A 19332-nucleotide genomic window follows, 5' to 3' on the forward strand; every position below is an offset into this window, starting at 1 on the left:
GACTCAGGATACAGAGAAGTCAAACCACATTCAGTGAAATTAAAATCTAGGTCGGCAACACTGAGTCTGCAAAGGGAATTCCAATGTTAACCGCAGAGGAGAGAGCGAATAGGAGGAACGTCAAGGATTCTTTGAGACAGTGGAGCTGCCTGATGATGTGATATAAGAAGAAATTGGAGTCGATACGGAAGACATACTGGATCCAGTATTAGACTCAGAATCTAAAAGACCTTCGGAAGACTTAAGATCAAATAAGGCAAAAAGGATACATAACATTCCGGAGAAACTTCTAGTCACTGGAGGAAGTGGCACTCAAACGATTATTCAAGGATGTCAACAGAATCTATGACACAGGCGACATACCAACAGACTTTCAGAAAAATATCATCCAAGTTATTCCGAAGACAGCAAAAGCTAATAAGTGCGAGAACTATCTCACAATAAGCTTAACAGCCCATGCATCCAAGTTGCTGACATGTGTAATATACAGAAGAATGGAAAAGAAAATTGAGGATGTGGTAGATGAGCATCAGTTTGACTTTTAGGAATGTTAAAGGCATCAGAGAGGCAGTCCCGACGTTGCGTTCGATAACAGAAGGAAGACTGAAGAAAAAACAAGAAACGTTCATAGGATTTATCGGCCTGGAGAAAGCAAAAGATAGTGTACAATGGTGCAAGATCTTCAAAGTTCTGAGAAAAATAGGGAAAGACGAGTAATATACACTCCTGGAAATTGAAATAAGAACACCGTGAATTCATTGTCCCAGGAAGGGGAAACTTTATTGACACATTCCTGGGGTCAGATACATCACATGATCACACTGACAGAACCACAGGCACATAGACTCAGGCAACAGAGCATGCACAATGTCGGCACTAGTACAGTGTATATCCACCTTTCGCAGCAATGCAGGCTGCTATTCGCCCATGGAGACGATCGTAGAGATGCTGGATGTAGTCCTGTGGAACGGCTTGCCATGCCATTTCCACCTGGCGCCTCAGTTGGACCAGCGTTCGTGCTGGACGTGCAGACCGCGTGAGACGACGCTTCATCCAGTCCCAAACATGCTCAATGGGGGACAGATCCGGAGATCTTGCTGGCCAGGGTAGTTGACTTACACCTTCTAGAGCACGTTGGGTGGCACGGGATACATGCGGACGTGCATTGTCCTGTTGGAACAGCAAGTTCCCTTGCCGGTCTAGGAATGGTAGAACGATGGGTTCGATGACGGTTTGGATGTACCGTGCACTATTCAGTGTCCCCTCGACGATCACCAGTGGTGTACGGCCAGTGTAGGAGATCGCTCCCCACACCATGATGCCGGGTGTTGGCCCTGTGTGCCTCGGTCGTATGCAGTCCTGATTGTGGCGCTCACCTGCACGGCGCCAAACACGCATACGACCATCATTGGCACCAAGGCAGAAGCGACTCTCATCGCTGAAGACGACACGTCTCCATTCGTCCCTCCATTCACGCCTGTCGCGACACCACTGGAGGCGGGCTGCACGATGTTGGGCCGTGAGCGGAAGACGGCCTAACGGTGTGCGGGACCGTAGCCCAGCTTCATGGAGACGGTTGCGAATGGTCCTCGCCGATACCCCAGGAGCAACAGTGTCCCTAATTTGCTGGGAAGTGGCGGTGCGGTCCCCTACGGCACTGCGTAGGATCCTACGGTCTTGGCGTGCATCCGTGCGTCGCTGCGGTCCGGTCCCAGGTCGACGGGCACGTGCACCTTCCGCCGACCACTGGCGACAACATCGATGTACTGTGGAGACCTCACGCCCCACGTGTTGAGCAATGCGGCGGTACGTCCACCCGGCCTCCCGCATGCCCACTATACGCTCGCTCAAAGTCCGTCAACTGCACATACGGTTCACGTCCACGCTGTCGCGGCATGCTACCAGTGTTAAAGACTGCGATGGAGCTCCGTATGCCACGGCAAACTGGCTGACACTGACGGCGGCGGTGCACAAATGCTGCGCAGCTAGCGCCATTCGACGGCCAACACCGCGGTTCCTGGTCTGTCCGCTGTGCCGTGCGTGTGATCATTGCTTGTACAGCCCTCTCGCAGTGTCCGGAGCAAGTATGGTGGGTCTGACACACCGGTGTCAATGTGTTCTTTTTCCCATTTCCAGGAGAGTACATTACTTACAAGAACCAAGATGGAATAACAAGCTTGGAAGAACAAGATCGGAGTGCTCGGATTAAAAACGCTGTAAGACAGAGATGTAGTCCATCCCTACTGTTCAATCTGCACATCGAAGAAGCAATGACTGAAAAAAAGACAGGCGCATGAGTGGAATTAAAATCCAGGGTGAATGGATATCAGTAATAAGATTCGCTAATGACATTGTGTCCTCAGTGAAGGTGCAAGAGTACTACAGGATCTGTTAAATGGAATGAACTGTCTGACGAGTACAGAATGACAAATGACAAAAGCAATGAGAAGTAGCAGATATGAGATTAGCGAGAAGCTTAACATCAAACTCGGTGGTCACGAAGTAGACGAAGTTAGGGATTCTGCTACCATGAAAGCAAGATAAACCATGACGGAAGAGGCAAGGAGGACATAGAAAGTAAACTAGAACAGCAATGAGGGCTTTCCTATCCCAGATAAACATAAACTAACAGAAGCCTTAATTTAAGGAAGAAATTTCTGAGGATGTACGTTTGGAGCGCAGTATTGTATGGTTGTGAAATATAGACTGCGGGAGGAACGGAACAGAAGAGAATCGAAGCATTTGAGATGTGGTGCTACAGAAGAAAGTTAGAAATGGAGCGGTCCGATAAGGTAAGGAACGAGGAGATTCTCCGAAGAAAGGAGGAACATGTGGAGAAAATTGACAAGAGAAATGGACAGGACTATAGGGAATAATTTCCATGGTACTAGAGGCAGCTGTTGATGGTAAAACTTGTAGAAGAAGAGAGACATTGGTATACATATAACAAATAACTGAGGACGTAGATTGCGAGAAGTACTCTGAGATGAATAAGTCGGCACGGGAGTGAAATACATGGCGATCCGCAGCAAACAAATTAGAAGACTGGTGACTCAAAAAAAAGGTAGTTTCAAAACTGTCTGCATTTGAAGTCTATTTTCTTTGTAACTTTACAAAATTTACCGATTACCTCGTTCCATCAGCTGCTTGTGCAGTTGACTTGAATGCCTGCTCGTCATCAACAATTTCCTTTGTTAACCTGTCTCGAGAATCACACACAGATAATTGTGCACTGACGGTTCGTATGTGGCTCCTAGGTGAGATTTAAGACTCATGCTGTACCGACAAATATTCGATAAATTCATATACATCGGTGCCCTTGAATTTGACGAGAAAAAATGTCAAACGTCCGAAGATCAAGGCAAAGCTTTAAGGAAAAATTTTTAAATCCGGTCGCAAAACGTCTTCGAGTTCTACGATATTTATAGCGGTTCTCGAGACGACAGAGAGGTTCTTCTCACCCAGTTCCAAATAGTAATCGTTTTCTTACGTAGATGAATGTGTGCCACATTACTTCAACACTAAACACTTGGCTTAAAGCTGAATAGGTGACAGGTTCTTGAGCTCTCGTCCGCTTGCAGTCTTGCAGTTCCAGAAAATTTCAGCCAGCAATTATAAAAATCAGCGTTAATAAAAATTTACAGCCAGCCTTTGTAGAAATTTCCGGTCTGCCAACCTGGTAAACATGAGGGAGGTCTTTTTGAAATACTTTGTGCTAAACGTGTCCAAAAAACGTCAAAACATACCATAGTTATGGCTGTCACGCTGAACTGTCATTGAGAGTAGGGAGTCGGAAGAAATTATTACAGTTGTCCGCGCACATTGCTTCTGCTTCATGCAGTCACCCAACGAATGACCGAAACCGTTTGCTAATACACGAGTTCATCATGTATGTGCGTCATGTAATGGCACAGCTGAAGACTACTTATTGCTGGGTAGTCAGATCTGTGTGTTCCATGATCGCATTCCTGTAAAGTACTTTATAAGGACTGAGCCACAACTTGTTAGATGGACTAGTAAAGGGGGTGCAAGGGGGAGATCACATCAGAAGTTGCCTGCGTTATTAACATCTGGAGATTCTATTCGCCTTTAGACTGTTATAGTGCGATCAGTTCGCGATCTGTAGACACAAATAGGTTGCCTTGGTGGTTCGTACACACGTGGGCACTGTAATGTTATTAGTACTTGCTGGCTGAGCCTAACCTCTGAACTGTCTGCCGCGGTGAGCGTATATCCCCGTAGCTCCGCAAAACGTTGAGACTATCGACCGACTCGCCCTTTTCTTCTACCCAAAAAGCCTCAACGGACATTTGTATACGTGAAAAAAGATCACTTTGGCGTTTATAAAAGGCTGAATGTTATGGTTACTTTGTTATTCTTGAAAGGGGCGACATGCGTCTTGCTGTCTTTTTGAGAGATGTACTGTAGTGACGCCCAAGAGAGACTGGCCTAGTACGGAATGTTGATGACGTCAATGTGTTGACACCGCAGCCACACGACGTGTCAAACTGCTCTGTCGTAAGTTTAAGAAATGGTAAGCTTAAGAAATGGTCACCTTGACTGAAACTCGAGGAATGGACAATTTTGTGCGTGAAGTAGTTGTATGTGCAGGTCTTAAACACTTGTACAAGGCTTATTGTGTGAAATTAACGAAAACAATTGGTAGCAGGAAACAGACACGTGAGATGTGAGAGTAATGTGATACACATCTGATACTAATCTATGAAAACAACTAAACTGTCACCGTCAATGGGAAGGAGGAGAATATTCATACTGTTTTTGTTTATGAACATTACTACTGCTTGATGCAGATAATAAGCGAATCAACGAAAATCCTCAGCAGCTTATAGAATACTCGAGTCCAGAGGGGAAACTTTATCAACTATCCAGTTACAATGTGTCTTACTGACAAGAAGGATATGTTTTTTATAAGTGGAGCAGCATCCATTCAGTGAATATAAAGTAGAGGACGATATTTGATGGCGACAAGCCACAGGATTTCAATGCGAAATTGACGGTCTTTACTGCTGGAAAACTCTTCATATTTACTACAGAATGTTTTTCGGTCCACTTAACTCCATTTATTATTGCAGTTACCGGAAATGATTGGAATAGTAGACCATACTCTTCACATAAAAGTACCTTAGACTTGTCTTATTGTTATTGTAATTGGAAGGTACCGAAATGTATTCTGTGTTCATGTAAAGAGAAGGTGGCCTCTTTCTTTGCCCCTTTGATTTTGGTTTACTATGTTTCTCCCATATCATTCCATGCCAATATCGGCATGGCTACGAGTAAAAGATCATAAGTGATTCTTCTTTCTCACGACTTGCAAAATTAATTAAAAGTTTCATTTTTTGTTAAATATTATAATTTTGTTATTATTGAAGTTGTTTGATGAAGCACAAGACACAGATCCACAATAGGTAATATTTTCGTCTTACGAATCCTACTTAAAACGAAATTTTAATATGCTCTGCACGTGCACATGCTTTTCATAGACTTTATGAAAGCATTTGATAGTATTTACAGAAAATGTATGTGTATGACTATGAAAGACTTTGGAATACTTTATTTAACTGGAGTTTACTTACAAAACACTCTCTCGGTAATGTTCGATGTTACAAAAAAATTCAAATGTTCAAATGGCTCTAAGCACTATGGGACTTAACACCTGAGGTCGTCAGTCCCCTAGACTTACAACTACTTAAATCTAACTAATCTAAGGACATCACACACATCCACGCCCGAGGCAGAATTCGAACCTGCGACCGTAGCAGCAGCGCGGTTTCGGACTGAAGCGCCCAGAACCGCTCAGCCACAACGGCCAGCATTCCATGTTACTTCCGGAGTGAATCAAGAAGATGTTTTGTCACCATAACGTTTAAACCTTATTACGGGGCAGATTTTCAGAAAAAAGAATCAGGGGAAATTGGAACAAGCCTAGAGCAATTTTTTACCGTACTGGCATTTGAATGTGACATTGTTATCTTAGAAGAAAATGAACAAGAAATTAATTTACTCACTATAGTATTATACTATAGCTTATTTCGAACAGGACTAGAAATTAATACCACTAAAACGATATACTTCACTGTCTCACGGCAAAATAAAGCAGATTATACCTTTAAAATAGGTGCCGATAAAATCAAAACAGTAACAGAGTTTGCTTGCCTTGGAACATTGCTAACTACGGACACAACGTCAGATACGTAGTAGAATACGAAACCCAATAGAAGTAATTTCGCATAAGTGAATGGAGTAAAAAACTTAGTTCAAGAAATATTCAACTCTTATCATTCCTCTTTTGACATACGCTTATGACACACGGCCATTAAAAAAATCAGGAGAAGCACAATTAAGACTCTTTGAAAAGAAACTTTGGAGGAAGATACTTGGCGGCATTCAAGACAAGAACACAGCGGAATGCAGAATATTAACAAACAAAGAAATAGACACTGTCCAGTCACGGTAATGTGACCACCGGTCAAAAGCCTTATTAACCGCCTTTTGCAGCACAGATGTGTAGGCAGACAGTCAATGTGGTTCTGGAAGAGATCGTCCTGGAGCCATGCCAACCCTAGTGCCATGGCCAGCTGCGTTAAGTTTCTCTGTTGAGGTTCCATGGCGGGAACGGCCATCGAAGTGGACCCACAGGTTTTCGATTGTGTTTAAATCCGGGGAATTTGGTGGCCAGGGTGTAAGGTAAACCCTGATTCTCTTCGAAAAAAAAGCGAACTGCATGTAGGGGAGGACATGTGTCAGTAGGCTGTTTAGGTTTTTACGTTGGTGATGCCACGTAGTGCTCTGTATGAAAATCGCTGACTGTTCTGTGTGCAGTCTGTGGCTGGTTGGCATTGTTGGAATATTCGCTGTTGTTGTGTTGGGCAGCTGGATGTGAACAGGCCGTAGCCTTGTGCAGTTGGAGGTGAGCCGCCAGCAGTGGTGAATGTGGAGAGAGAGATGCCAGAGTTTTGAGAGGTTTCTATAAGCGGACGATCTGGACGTGTGTCCGCCAGAAAAAGGAAATTTGTAAAGATGGATGTCACGAATTTTTATATATATATATATATATATATATATACATATATATATATATATATATATATATATATGATGACTTCTGAACACTTTTAAATACATTGTTTGTTCTCTATCAAAAATCTTTCATTTGCTAACTATGCCTGTCAGTAGTTAGTGCCTTCAGCAGTTAGTATCTTTTATTTCGCTGGCAGCATTCGCCCTCTGTGTATTGCAGTAGTTCGAGTAACGAAGATTTTTGTGAGATAAGTGATTCATGAAAGGTGTAGGTTATTGTTAGTCAGGGCCATTCTTTTGTAGGGGTTACTGAAAGTCAGATTGCGTTGCGCTAAAAAAAAAATCAGATTAATGATGATCAGAGTAAGTAAAGAGAGAAATGTCTGAGTACGTTCAGTTTTACTCAGCTGTTTGAAAATCAAATAACGTAAGAGGTTTTCCAGCACTGTCATTAATAATTTTCCAAAGGGGACGTTTCACATGGTCCTCAAAAATAGATGCACGCGTGCACGTTTCATCCATTGAGGCCGGCCGGAGTGGCCGACCGGTTCGAATCGCTTCAGTCTGGAACCGCGCGATTGCTACGGTCGCAGGTTCGAATCCTGCCTCGGACATGGATGTGTGAGATGTCCTTAGGATAGTTAGATTTAAGTAGTTCTAAGTTCTAAGTCCTATCTGGGGTATGGGGTAAAACAGTGCTACAGTCAATATCTTCCCTAATCACTTTCAGTTTCTCCCCCCCCCCCCCCCCTTCCAGCCGCACGGAGTGGCCGCGCGGTTAGAGGCACCATGTCACGGATTGCGCGGCCACTCCCGCAGGGGGTTCGAGTCCTCCCTCGGGCATGGGTGTGTGTGGTGTTCTGTTCTTAGAATAAGTTAGTTTAAGTAGTGTGTAAGTCTAGGGACAGAAGACCTCAGCAGTTTGGTCCCTTAGGACTTCACACACATTTGAACATTTTTCCTCCCCGCCTGAATGTTTTGTTTGTGGAAAGTACAGACCTGAGTTTTGTATGGCTTCCAATGGTTCTTGTATATAGTAATCAGAAAACATCCGGAGAACTCTTATCAGCACCTGTTCCCCTATTTCAAAACCATCTGTATTGTCAAAGCCGGCCTCAGTGGCCGAGCGGTTCTAGGCTCTACAGTCTGGAACCGCGCGACCACTACGGTCGCAGGTTCGAATCCTGCCTCGGGCATGGATGTGTCTGATGTCCTTAAGTTAGTTAGGTTTAAGTAGATCTAAGTTCTAGGGGATTGATGACCTCAGATGTTAAGTCCCATCGTGCTCAGACCCATTTGAACCATTTGTGGTAGATTTTCCTTTCTATTGGAGATCGAAGTGTGTGTCCAATACAACGGTCTCCTAGCTTTAATTTTTGAGACACTGTCTGCTTCTCCTTATAGATCAAACACATTAATGTGACCGCCGGCTATGTTTAATGCCAACGTACAATAATCATTCACAGGTGGCAGCACTAGCAGTGGAAGGTATGTAAAACTTGTCGGGGGGAAGCGGAAAACAGTGCAGTCATTGTCGTTAGGTGGAAACGGAGCGATTTATTTGACGTGTAGAACGGGAGATCAATGGCTTTCGGGTAAGGGGTTGAAACACTTCCGAAATGGCTAAATTTGTGAACTGTATGCGTGCCGTCATGGTTCAAATACCCTGTGCATGGCAAAATGGCGCTTTTCCAAACTGGCGCCGCGGCAACTGTGAAGCACCAGAGTCGCCAGATGACAAGCATGAACGGCGGCTGCGGAGTGTGTACGGTAGAATAGACGTGCAGCTATTAACCAAGTGACCGCCCAGAGGAACCAAGGGGCTACCAGTGGTGTATCCACAACGACCGTTCATTTAGCGTTTCTATGTACGGGCCTCCACAGAAGGCACATTGTTCACGCACCCACGCTGACTGCCGGTGATCGGCGTCAAAAGCTGCAATCTGCATGCTACTACTGCAGCTAGACGTCCACTGAGTGGCGACAGGTGGCGTTTACGGATGATTCGTGTTTCACGCTCCACTGGACACATGGCTGTTGGTGTGTATGGCGTGAAACGTCTGAAAGCAGACGCCTGGGGAATGTTATCGTGGCATTCCCTGGGTGACTTCGTCATTCTGGGAGGCACAATGGATAAGCCGGCCGGTGTGGCCGAGCGGTTCGAGACGCTTCAGTCTGGTATCGCGTGACTGCTACGGTCGCAGGTTCGAATCCTGCCTCGGGCATGGATGTGTGAGATGTCCTTAGGATAGTTAGATTTAAGTAGTTCTAAGTTCTAGGGGACTGATGACCTCAGATGTTAAGTCCCTTAGTGCCCAGAGCCATTTGAACCATTTGAACCACAATGGATGGTTCAAATGGCTCTGAGCACTATGGGACTTAACTTCTTTGGTCATCAATCCCCTAGAACTTAGAACTACTTAAATCTAACTATCCTAAGGACATCTCACACATCCATGCCCGAGGCAGGATTCGAACCTGCGACCGTAGCAGTCACGCGATACCAGACTGAAGCGTCTCGAACCGCTCGGCCACACCGGCCGGCTTATCCATTGTGCCTCCCAGAATGACGAAGTCACCCAGGGAATGCCACGATAACATTCCCCAGGCGTCTGCTTTCAGACGTTTCACGCCATACACACCAACAGCCATGTGTCCAGTGGAGCGTGAAACACGAATCATCCGTAAACGCCACCTGTCGCCACTCAGTGGACGTCTAGCTGCAGTAGTAGCATGCAGATTGCAGCTTTTGACGCCGATCACCGGCAGTCAGCGTGGGTGCGTGAACAATGTGCCTTCTGTGGAGGCCCGTACATAGAAACGCTAAATGAACGGTCGTTGTGGATACACCACTGGTAGCCCCTTGGTTCGTCTGGGCGGTCACTTGGTTAATAGCTGCACGTCTATTCTACCGTACACACTCCGCAGCCGCCGTTCATGCTTGTCATCTGGCGACTCTGGTGCTTCACAGTTGCCGCGGCGCCAGTTTGGAAAAGCGCCATTTTGCCATGCACAGGGTATTTGAACCATGACGGCACGCATACAGTTCACAAATTTAGCCATTTCGGAAGTGTTTCAACCCCTTACCCGAAAGCCATTGATCTCCCGTTCTACACGTCAAATAAATCGCTCCGTTTCCACCTAACGACAATGACTGCACTGTTTTCCGCTTCCCCCCGACAAGTTTTACATACCTTCCACTGCTAGTGCTGCCACCTGTGAATGATTATTGTACGTTGGCATTAAACATAGCCGGCGGTCACATTAATGTGTTTGATCTATAAGGAGAAGCAGACATTGTCTCAAAAATTAAAGCTAGGAGACCGTTGTATTGGACACACACTTCGATCTCCAATAGAAAGGAAAATCTACCACAAATGGTTCAAATGGGTCTGAGCACGATGGGACTTAACATCTGAGGTCATCAATCCCCTAGAACTTAGATCTACTTAAACCTAACTAACTTAAGGACATCAGACACATCCATGCCCGAGGCAGGATTCGAACCTGCGACCGTAGTGGTCGCGCGGTTCCAGACTGTAGAGCCTAGAACCGCTCGGCCACTGAGGCCGGCTTTGACAATACAGATGGTTTTGAAATAGGGGAACAGGTGCTGATAAGAGTTCTCCGGATGTTTTCTGATTACTATATACAAGAACCATTGGAAGCCATACAAAACTCAGGTCTGTACTTTCCACAAACAAAACATTCAGGCGGGGAGGAAAAATGTTCAAATGTGTGTGAAGTCCTAAGGGACCAAACTGCTGAGGTCTTCTGTCCCTAGACTTACACACTACTTAAACTAACTTATTCTAAGAACAGAACAACACACACACCCATTCCCGAGGGAGGACTCGAACCCCCTGCGGGAGTGGCCGCGCAATCCGTGACATGGTGCCTCTAACCGCGCGGCCACTCCGTGCGGCTGGAAGGGGGGGGGGGGAGAAACTGAAAGTGATTAGGGAAGATATTGACTGTAGCACTGTTTTACCCCATACCCCAAATAGGGAGGAGCTACTTAGATCACTCACTTGCCGTACTGCATTAATACCAAACATACGAAGTCAGTCCGAAACAACATTGTCAGGAAAACTGTTGATAGTAATTGGAATGACCGGTTCTAGGTGATCTGTATTTCTGCTACAGCACTCTGTTTATTGGCTGGTGAATATGATTGCCCACTGTAGTATAAATCCGCCCTCATCAAAGAAGTAAACGAAAACTTTAATGAAACTGCAAGACTAATTAATGGACACCTGAAACCAAATAATAGAGGTAAATTGTGCGGAACGATAGGCACTGCTCATCATGGAATACGCCGGGAAGTAGCCGCAAGTGTCAAAAGGAAGAAAGTTGAAGAAAATGCGTTACAGCCACTACATGGACATACTCGACCAAGACATATGTTGAAGTCTAGGAAAAGCTTTTTATAGTCAACATTTGCACTAAATACATCATCCAAGGAAGCCAAAGAAGGACTGTTGGCAGCCAGAGTAAGTCATCCTCTAGCAGGGGTAAAGATTGCAGAATGCTTACCAATTGGACACAACTTGGAAAGGAACACAAGGATATCACTGAAAAAGCTACGAACGGGCGTTGGCAAATCTAAGGATAACCTAATGGACAGCGAACATTTTGAGAATGTGAGAAAGTACAGACAAAGAAACATCTACATCAGTGTTTATGTTGTCCTGATTATTGCAAAGAGGAAGAGCTGTCCAAGGCGCAGGAAAACGTTGTGGGAGCTGTTCGAATCAGAGCAAATCTGTCTTATTGTAATTTTTATGTGTGTATGCGTATGGCAAATCCTTCAATTTCCTTACCTGAAATTGTAATTTTACAGAATCCTTTGTGCTTTCTCCTGACTCGAGTGTACAAATAAAATGTTAAAATTACAACTAACTCTGCGACAAATTCTGTATAGACTCTTTCAGGAACCGACCAAGGATAAATTTTTATTTTTCCGTCTACTGTTGGGTCCTTAGATTCCCGATTTCCGTCAGCAATGACCGTCTTCAGATCTGCAACAAAAGATGAAAAAACATATACTCGTTAATTATATCATTGTACAATATACGAGAATAAAAAAAGAATGGGATAGATAAAGTCTATAGTAGTCTTATGAGTGTATATAAGTTATTACAGTAATAAAATATAACAGTATGTTGTTTCATCCATTTGGTTCTCTCCCTATTTATTTTATCATTTTTATATTATTCTGATAGCTCCGTCAGCTTGTTCATATTTAGGCCATTACTGTTTTATCTAAAATTCGCCAAAAGAGAGTGTGAGAATTATTGTCAGTTAACTACTTCCTTTTTAACAATCTAAATTTAGTTGTGTTTTTAATTTACTACATCTTATTACTTTAATAGCTTATGCACCTGGTAACCTCTCAATGAACTTTAACTTCCGTATTTTTTTATTTCATATTGCACAGTATATAGCTGATGAATGTGTGTACGCCGGTCGCTGTGGCCGAGAAGTTCTAGGCGCTTTAGTCCGGAACCGCGCTGCTGCTACGGTCGCAGGTTCGAATCCTGCCTCGGGCATGGCTGTGTCTGATGTCCTTAGGTTAGTTAAGTTTAAGTAGTTCTAAGTCCAGGGGACTGATGACCTCAGGTGTTAAGACCCATAGTGTTTAGAGCCATTTCAACCAATTTTTTTTTTTTTTTTAATGTGTGTACACCTAAAGTAGAGACGACTAAGGGGCTTACAATACAAACATTTCGTGGTTGTTGTCTAACAGTTTGTTATGAACAGTAGCGCTGTTAACAAGACGACTCCGCCGACACTATGTGTAGTATATATTATATTTTAAATATGTGCGACGATGCTAAGCTAATCTTGTGTTTATCTTCTAACGATACCACTATTGCTTCATTATATTAGGACATGTATTAAAACAGGTATGCCTCGTCATATTCAAGCGTCTGTTTTCCACATTTGTGTCAGTAATGCTTTTCCATATTTTAATGTTTTAATGACTAGACAATCCATTAATTGTATTTGTCTTTTCTCCCATGTTTTGTTGCAGGTTCAAAAATGGCTCTGAGCACTATGGGACTTAACATCTGAGGTCATCAGTCCCCTAGAACTTAGCACTACTTAAACCTAACTAAGCTAAGGACATCACACACATCCATGCCCGAAGCAGGATTCGAACCTGTGACCGTAGCGGTCGCGCGGTTCCAAACTGAAGCGCCTAGAACCGCTCGGCCACACCGGCCGGCTTTGTTGCAGGTATGAGGATGATAACTGCTGACCGAAACCGGTAATCTACGGACCTGAAAATTTTGTTATCGTAGACGGAATAAAAGAAATGGATCAACGTTTTATTCGCGTCCTTGTCACAGCTCGCGAGGAATCGACGCAACCTTGGAGCCTTGTCTATTGTTAGCGATTTCCGCTGTATTCCAAAGACACTGGCACAGGTATATTTTACTTATCTGTACAGAGGTACCAGTATTCACAGCGTTTACATTGCTCGGTATAACCCAATGCCTTGGCGCGTGGTCCTTTTGACGCACGGTGACCTAACACCAGTGATAAACAAGGAGAGAAGAACACGAAGAAATGTTTCTGTGTCGTCGTTACGTACATCGTAGGCGGAAATGCTTAGGTGACGTGACGGTCGTAGGGTGCAGCATTAGAGCACTTTCTTGGCTCTGAGCACTATGGGACTTAATATCTATGGTCATCAGTCCCCTAGAACTTAGAACTACTTAAACCTAACTAACCTAAGGACATCACACAACACCCAGTCATCATGAGGCAGAGAAAATCCCTGACCCCGCCGGGAATCGAACCCGGGAACCCGGGCGTGGAGCACTTTCTTCTCTGCAGGTTTTCACGTGGGGGTGGCGAGATGGTACCGAGATAGGTGGGCGAGCGATGCTTCGTGTTGGCAGCGAGTCGCCCGCGGCTAGCTGTCGTTAGGGCTGATAAGGCGTGGTTTCCCCGCTAATGGAGAAGGCGGTGCGGGCATATAAGCAGCGGTGGGTCGCGAAGCCGCCGCCGCCACCGCCTGCAGACGCCGCTGACCACGATGGCCTCCCGGTTGCTGCAGCTGCTGCTGGCGATCGCGCTCGCCTCCGCTAGCGCAGGTAAACAGCCGGCACCGCCATTAGACAGGTCTGAGTGGCTAACAGCTCACTTAGCGCCACATGTTTTCGCCCGGCATCTTCTCAGGGGACACTTTATAGCACCGTCTACTATAGTTCAATTCTTTTATCTTGGCGGTTCGCGCATGCCCGCCCAGACGCGGGAGATACCTGCGTTGCCAGTTACACGCGCCAAGAGAAGCAGCGCCATAGTATAGTTCGCAAACTTAAGGTTTAGGGGGGGGGGGGGGGAGCGCGCAGTTTATGAAGTAAAGCCACCACGGCCGCATTAACCCTTTCGCTGCTACAGAGACGTGCTCCCCGCATTCCGCACTGTGCACGATTTTGTTATCACTGCACTGCTCGCCTGTGCAGACACGTGGTGTTTCGACTACTTTGACACACTTTATCATTCGATTTCACAAAAACTATTTGGCCCAAAAATTTGATTTTTACACATCTTCTTGACTGGTACCTTCCCCCCATAAATGGCTTAATTTTGTTTCGATGTTCAACGCAGTTATTGTGCAACATTAGATGTAGTAAACCATTGCACGAAATTCTGAAGAGTTTGCAGAGGTAAAAGTCCATAGCGTATACTTTCCGTATGGTCGATTTTAGTTGCCACTAGAAATTTCAAAAAATTACATTCAAACGAATAAAATTCACTTCGATATTGTTTTTAAATAAAGAAAATATTAAGCAGCGAACAAGGTTTGAATTCAGAACCTTTCACTTAGCAGCCAAACACCTTAACCAATACGCTAACGCAGCTCGTCATTCAATTGTCCTCCCAGAGGACTTTAAAATGTCATGCAAAATACCGACAAACACTCTTGGTATGACTATGAATTACTCACGTTTCGTCGAAGTACAATAGGAAATAAACAATTACTGCTGCTCTTTATTGAGAAAAAGCGGTTAGTGAGAATGATACAAACACCTTTCCTTGCTATCGCCGGAATTAGGAGGCTTATTGCTTGTTTGGTTTAATTAATTAATAGAATATGAAGCAATTGGTATAAAGAATGCTTTTTCCAAACTTTCTATTAAAACAAGTCTGCTATCAAGACATTGCTTTGTTCAATTACTTTATTTATGGCTGAACGTTTCTAAAACTGAAGACACTCGTCCGTGCTCTGCACTGCAGTCGAGCTCTGGCAACGTCGTTCTCTGTTCATTGGCTGACTGTGTTTTGTGACGTCAGATGCGCAGAACGAACCTACACTCGGCCGCCGTCGTAAATGACGCACACTTTACAAAACTACACTAACCAGAGTACAGTCGAGGCTGTACGCCCAAGGTGTCACAAAATACGACAGTGCTCTTCAGAGTGTGGTACAGCATCGATGTATCTCCTGTGACGCCTACGCTCGCATTTGTATAGCATTTCTGAGATGTTGTTGTGGTCTTCAGTCCGAAGACTGGTCTGATGCAGCTCTTCACACTACTCTACCCTGTGCAAGCCTCTTCATCTCCGTAAAACTACTCCGACCTATATCCTTCTGCATCTCCTTACTGTATTCATCTCATGGTCGCCCTCTACGATTTTTATCCCCACACTTCTCTCCAACACTAAACTGGTGATCCTTTCATGTCTCAGAAGGTATCCTATTAACGGATCTGTTCTGTTGGTCAAGTTGTGCCACGTATTTCTTGTCTCCCCATTTCTATTCAGTACCTCCTCATTAGTTACCTCTACCAATCGTATCTTCAGCATTCTTCTTTAGCACCACATTTCAAAAGTTCCTCTTCTCTTCTTGCCTAAACTGTTTGTCGTCCATGTTCACTTCCATTCGTTGCTACACTCCAGGTAAATACATTCAGAAAAGACTTACTAACACTTACGTCTGTATTCAATGTTAACAAATCTCTCTTCTTTAGAAACGCTTTTCTACATCTACATCTACATTTATACTCCGCAAGCCACCCAACGGTGTGTGGCGGAGGGCACTTTACGTGCCACTGTCATTACCTCCCTTTCCTGTTCCAGTCGCGTATCGTTCGCGGGAAGAACGACTGTCTGAAAGCCTCCGTGCACGCTCGAATCTCTCTAATTTTACATTCGTGATCTCCTCGGGAGGTATAAGTGCCGGCCGTGGTGGCCAAGCGGTTAAAGGCGCTACAGTCTGGAACCACGCGGCCGCTACAGTCGCAGGTTCGAATCCTGCCTCGGGCATGGATGTGTGTGATGTCCTTAGGTTAGTTAGGTTTAAGTAGTTCTAAGTTCTAGGGGACTGATGACCTTAGCAGTTAAGTCCCATAGTGCTCAGAGCCATTTGAACCATTTTTTGAGGTATAAGTAGGGGGAAGCAGTATATTCGATACCTCATCCAGAAACGCACCCTCTCTAAACCTGGACAGCAAGCTACACCGCAATGCAGAGCGCCTCTTTTGCAGAGTCTGCCACTTGAGTTTGCTAAACATCTCCGTAACGCTATCACGTTTACCAAATAACCCTGTGACGAAACGCGCCGCTCTTCTTTGGATCTTCTCTATCTCCTCTGTCAACCCGACCTGGTACGGATCCCACACTGATGAGCAATGCTCAAGTATAGGTCGAACGAGTGTCTTGTAAGCCACCTCCTTTGTTGATGGACTACATTTTCTAAGGACTGTCCCAATGAATTTCAACCTGGCACCCGCCTTACCAACAACTAATTTTATATGATGATTCCACTTCAAATCGTTCCGTACGCATACTCCCAGATATTTTACAGAAGTAACTGCTACCAGTGTTTGTTCCGCTATCATATGATCATACAATAAGGGATCCTTCTTTCTATGTACTCGCAATACATTACATTTGTCTATGTTAAGGGTCAGTTGCCACTCCCTGCACTAAGTGCCTATCCGCTGCAGATCTGCTTTCTTGCCATTACCAGTCTACATTTTATATCCTCTTTACTTCCGCCATCATCAGCTATTTTGCTGCCCAAATAGCAAAGTTCCTCCACTGCTCAGTCTCGTTTCCTAATCTAATTCCTTCAGCATCACCTCATTTAATTTGTTTGCATTCCATTATCCTTGTTTTACTTTTACTGACGTTCGTCTTACATCCCCCTTTCGAGACACTGCCCATTCCGTTCAAGTCCTCTTCCACGTCCTTCGCTGTCTCTGACAGAATTACAATGCCGTCGGCAAATCTCAAAATTTTTATTTCTTTTCCTTGAACTTTAATTCCTACTCCAATTGTTGCTTTGGTTTCCTTTACTGCTTTCGCAATGTACAGACTTAATAACATTGGCTACAGCCCTAGCTCACTCCCTTCTCAACCATTGCTTCCCTTTTATGCCTCGGCTCTTACAACTGTCATCTGGTTTCTTTACATGTTGTAAACAGCCTTTCGCTCCCTGTATTTAATCCCTGAAATCTTCAGAATTTCAAAAGCAATGCTCCAGTCAACATTGTCAAAAGCTTTCTCTAAGTCTACAAATACTACAAACAATCTTCTAAGATAAGTCGTAGTGTCAGGATTGTCTTGCGTGTTCCTTCATTTTTCCAGAATCCAATGTGATCTTCCCAAGATCAGTTTCCACCAGTTTTTCCATTCTTCTCTAACGAATTCGTGTTAGTATTTTGCAACCGTGACTTATTAAACTGATAGTTCGGTAATATTCACACCTGTCAGCACTTACGTTCCTTGGAATTGGACTTATTACGTTCTTCTAGAAGTCTGAGGTTATTGCGCCTGGCTCATGCCTTTGGTCGTACGAATAAAACGAAGAATGTACTTTATTCTCAGAATTTTGGAGAACATAGGTTCACATGTATAAGACAGACGGATGATATACTTCACCTGAGAATTTTCTCAATTTGAGTAAATGTGTGTGTGAGGGGGGGAGGGGGGGGGGGGAGTTTCCCAACGAGAAGAACATCCTCCGAGTTTGTGTGAATAAATGTAGAGAAATTTCTCACAGGCCGAGAACATTCTCCTTTTTTGGATTGAGCTCTATAGCATACTTCGAGCTGAGTAAATTCTGTTGAGGTTAAGTTTTACCGGTTTTTTTAATGAAAATCGCAAAATTATGTTGCGAGCAAGGCAAAAAAATATATACGTAGCTCGGAGAAAAATTGAACATAGAAACTGTGGAAGTTCATACGGGCTTAGGGGGTGGGGGGGGGGGCACCTTGTAAACGAAACGAAAATGAAAATATTTTTGTGCTATTTAGCAGTCCAAGTTTTCAGACTAGTGTACGAGAAGACTTCGGTATACTCCAGACAACTGTATCACTGACATTTTCAGATTTCCATCATCATGTCATCTCACAGCACAAATATTATATTTTGTTATATTAGAAATAAGCGGGCGGATAAGAAAACTTAATAACTGGTTTGTTACAAACTTCATAAGTACCTGACGCGCGAGCGTCATATTTAACCAAAATTATCTCGTATCAGAAAACCCTGACACAGTTCTAGTTTGGAGCAGATAAAAATGTAATTTATTCGTAAGATTTTGTTCGGAAAACGTGTTCATCTTACTTCAATAACTGAACTATTTCCCTTATGTCGAACATTCGGTAACATCGTCAGAAAATGAGTTTTCGTTAAGTTGTCCGTCAAGTCTCAATAATTTGTTGCCGCAGACAAAAGTAAAATCTAAACGTAGTGCTACTCTTTCATAACACACTGATGCCATCCCATATCTGTACAGCTAACAGTTTGCCTATTTCGGCCAGCTGAATGAAATGTAAGATTACGCGTGTGTTCTGTACCGGACGCGGCAGATGACGCACACCTAGAACCTTCCAAGGAGAAGAGCCGGTACTGAGAAGGAACTCCCTCGTCAGAGAACATGCTTCGAATTTTTTATTCATATGAAACTGAGAACTTCGTCAGAGAATGTTCTTTTGCTCCGAGAATATTCTCCTGAGAATGTTCTCTCTTTTGTTCATATGGGCTTCTGCCTCTTTCTCAGTACAATTCGGTAAGATCCCTAACCTGTCGAATGATACTCGAGAACAACCAACAAGGGGCGAACAGACTGGCGCTCTTTAAGTTTCTTCACCCTTACAAGCCTTGTAAATCAGTGCGCCGACATATAGTTTTGTGAAGCAATACGACACAGTTCTCAAAAATACCCGAAATAAATCTACTTTGAATTTTCCCGGGTGCTGTTAAGTGCGCAATAATAAAATTCCTTTAACTGAATCGTTAATGGTTACCAAAAAACTGAGTGTGTACTGT

General features: G+C 44.2%; 1 protein-coding gene across 1 annotated transcript in view; it reads right to left on the minus strand.

Annotated features, from left to right (window-relative positions):
• The window catches only part of LOC126123319 (uncharacterized), a 150884-nt gene that overhangs the window by 97915 nt on the left and 33637 nt on the right, over positions 1–19332 (minus strand). The window contains exon 3 of the mRNA XM_049915099.1: positions 11862–12059. Coding sequence (XP_049771056.1) covers positions 11862–12059 — 198 coding nt within the window. The remainder of the gene's footprint in view (positions 1–11861; positions 12060–19332) is intronic.

This window comes from Schistocerca cancellata, chromosome 1 (genome assembly GCF_023864275.1).
Source record: "Schistocerca cancellata isolate TAMUIC-IGC-003103 chromosome 1, iqSchCanc2.1, whole genome shotgun sequence".
In the NCBI taxonomy this organism is placed as follows: Eukaryota; Metazoa; Arthropoda; class Insecta; order Orthoptera; family Acrididae; genus Schistocerca; species Schistocerca cancellata.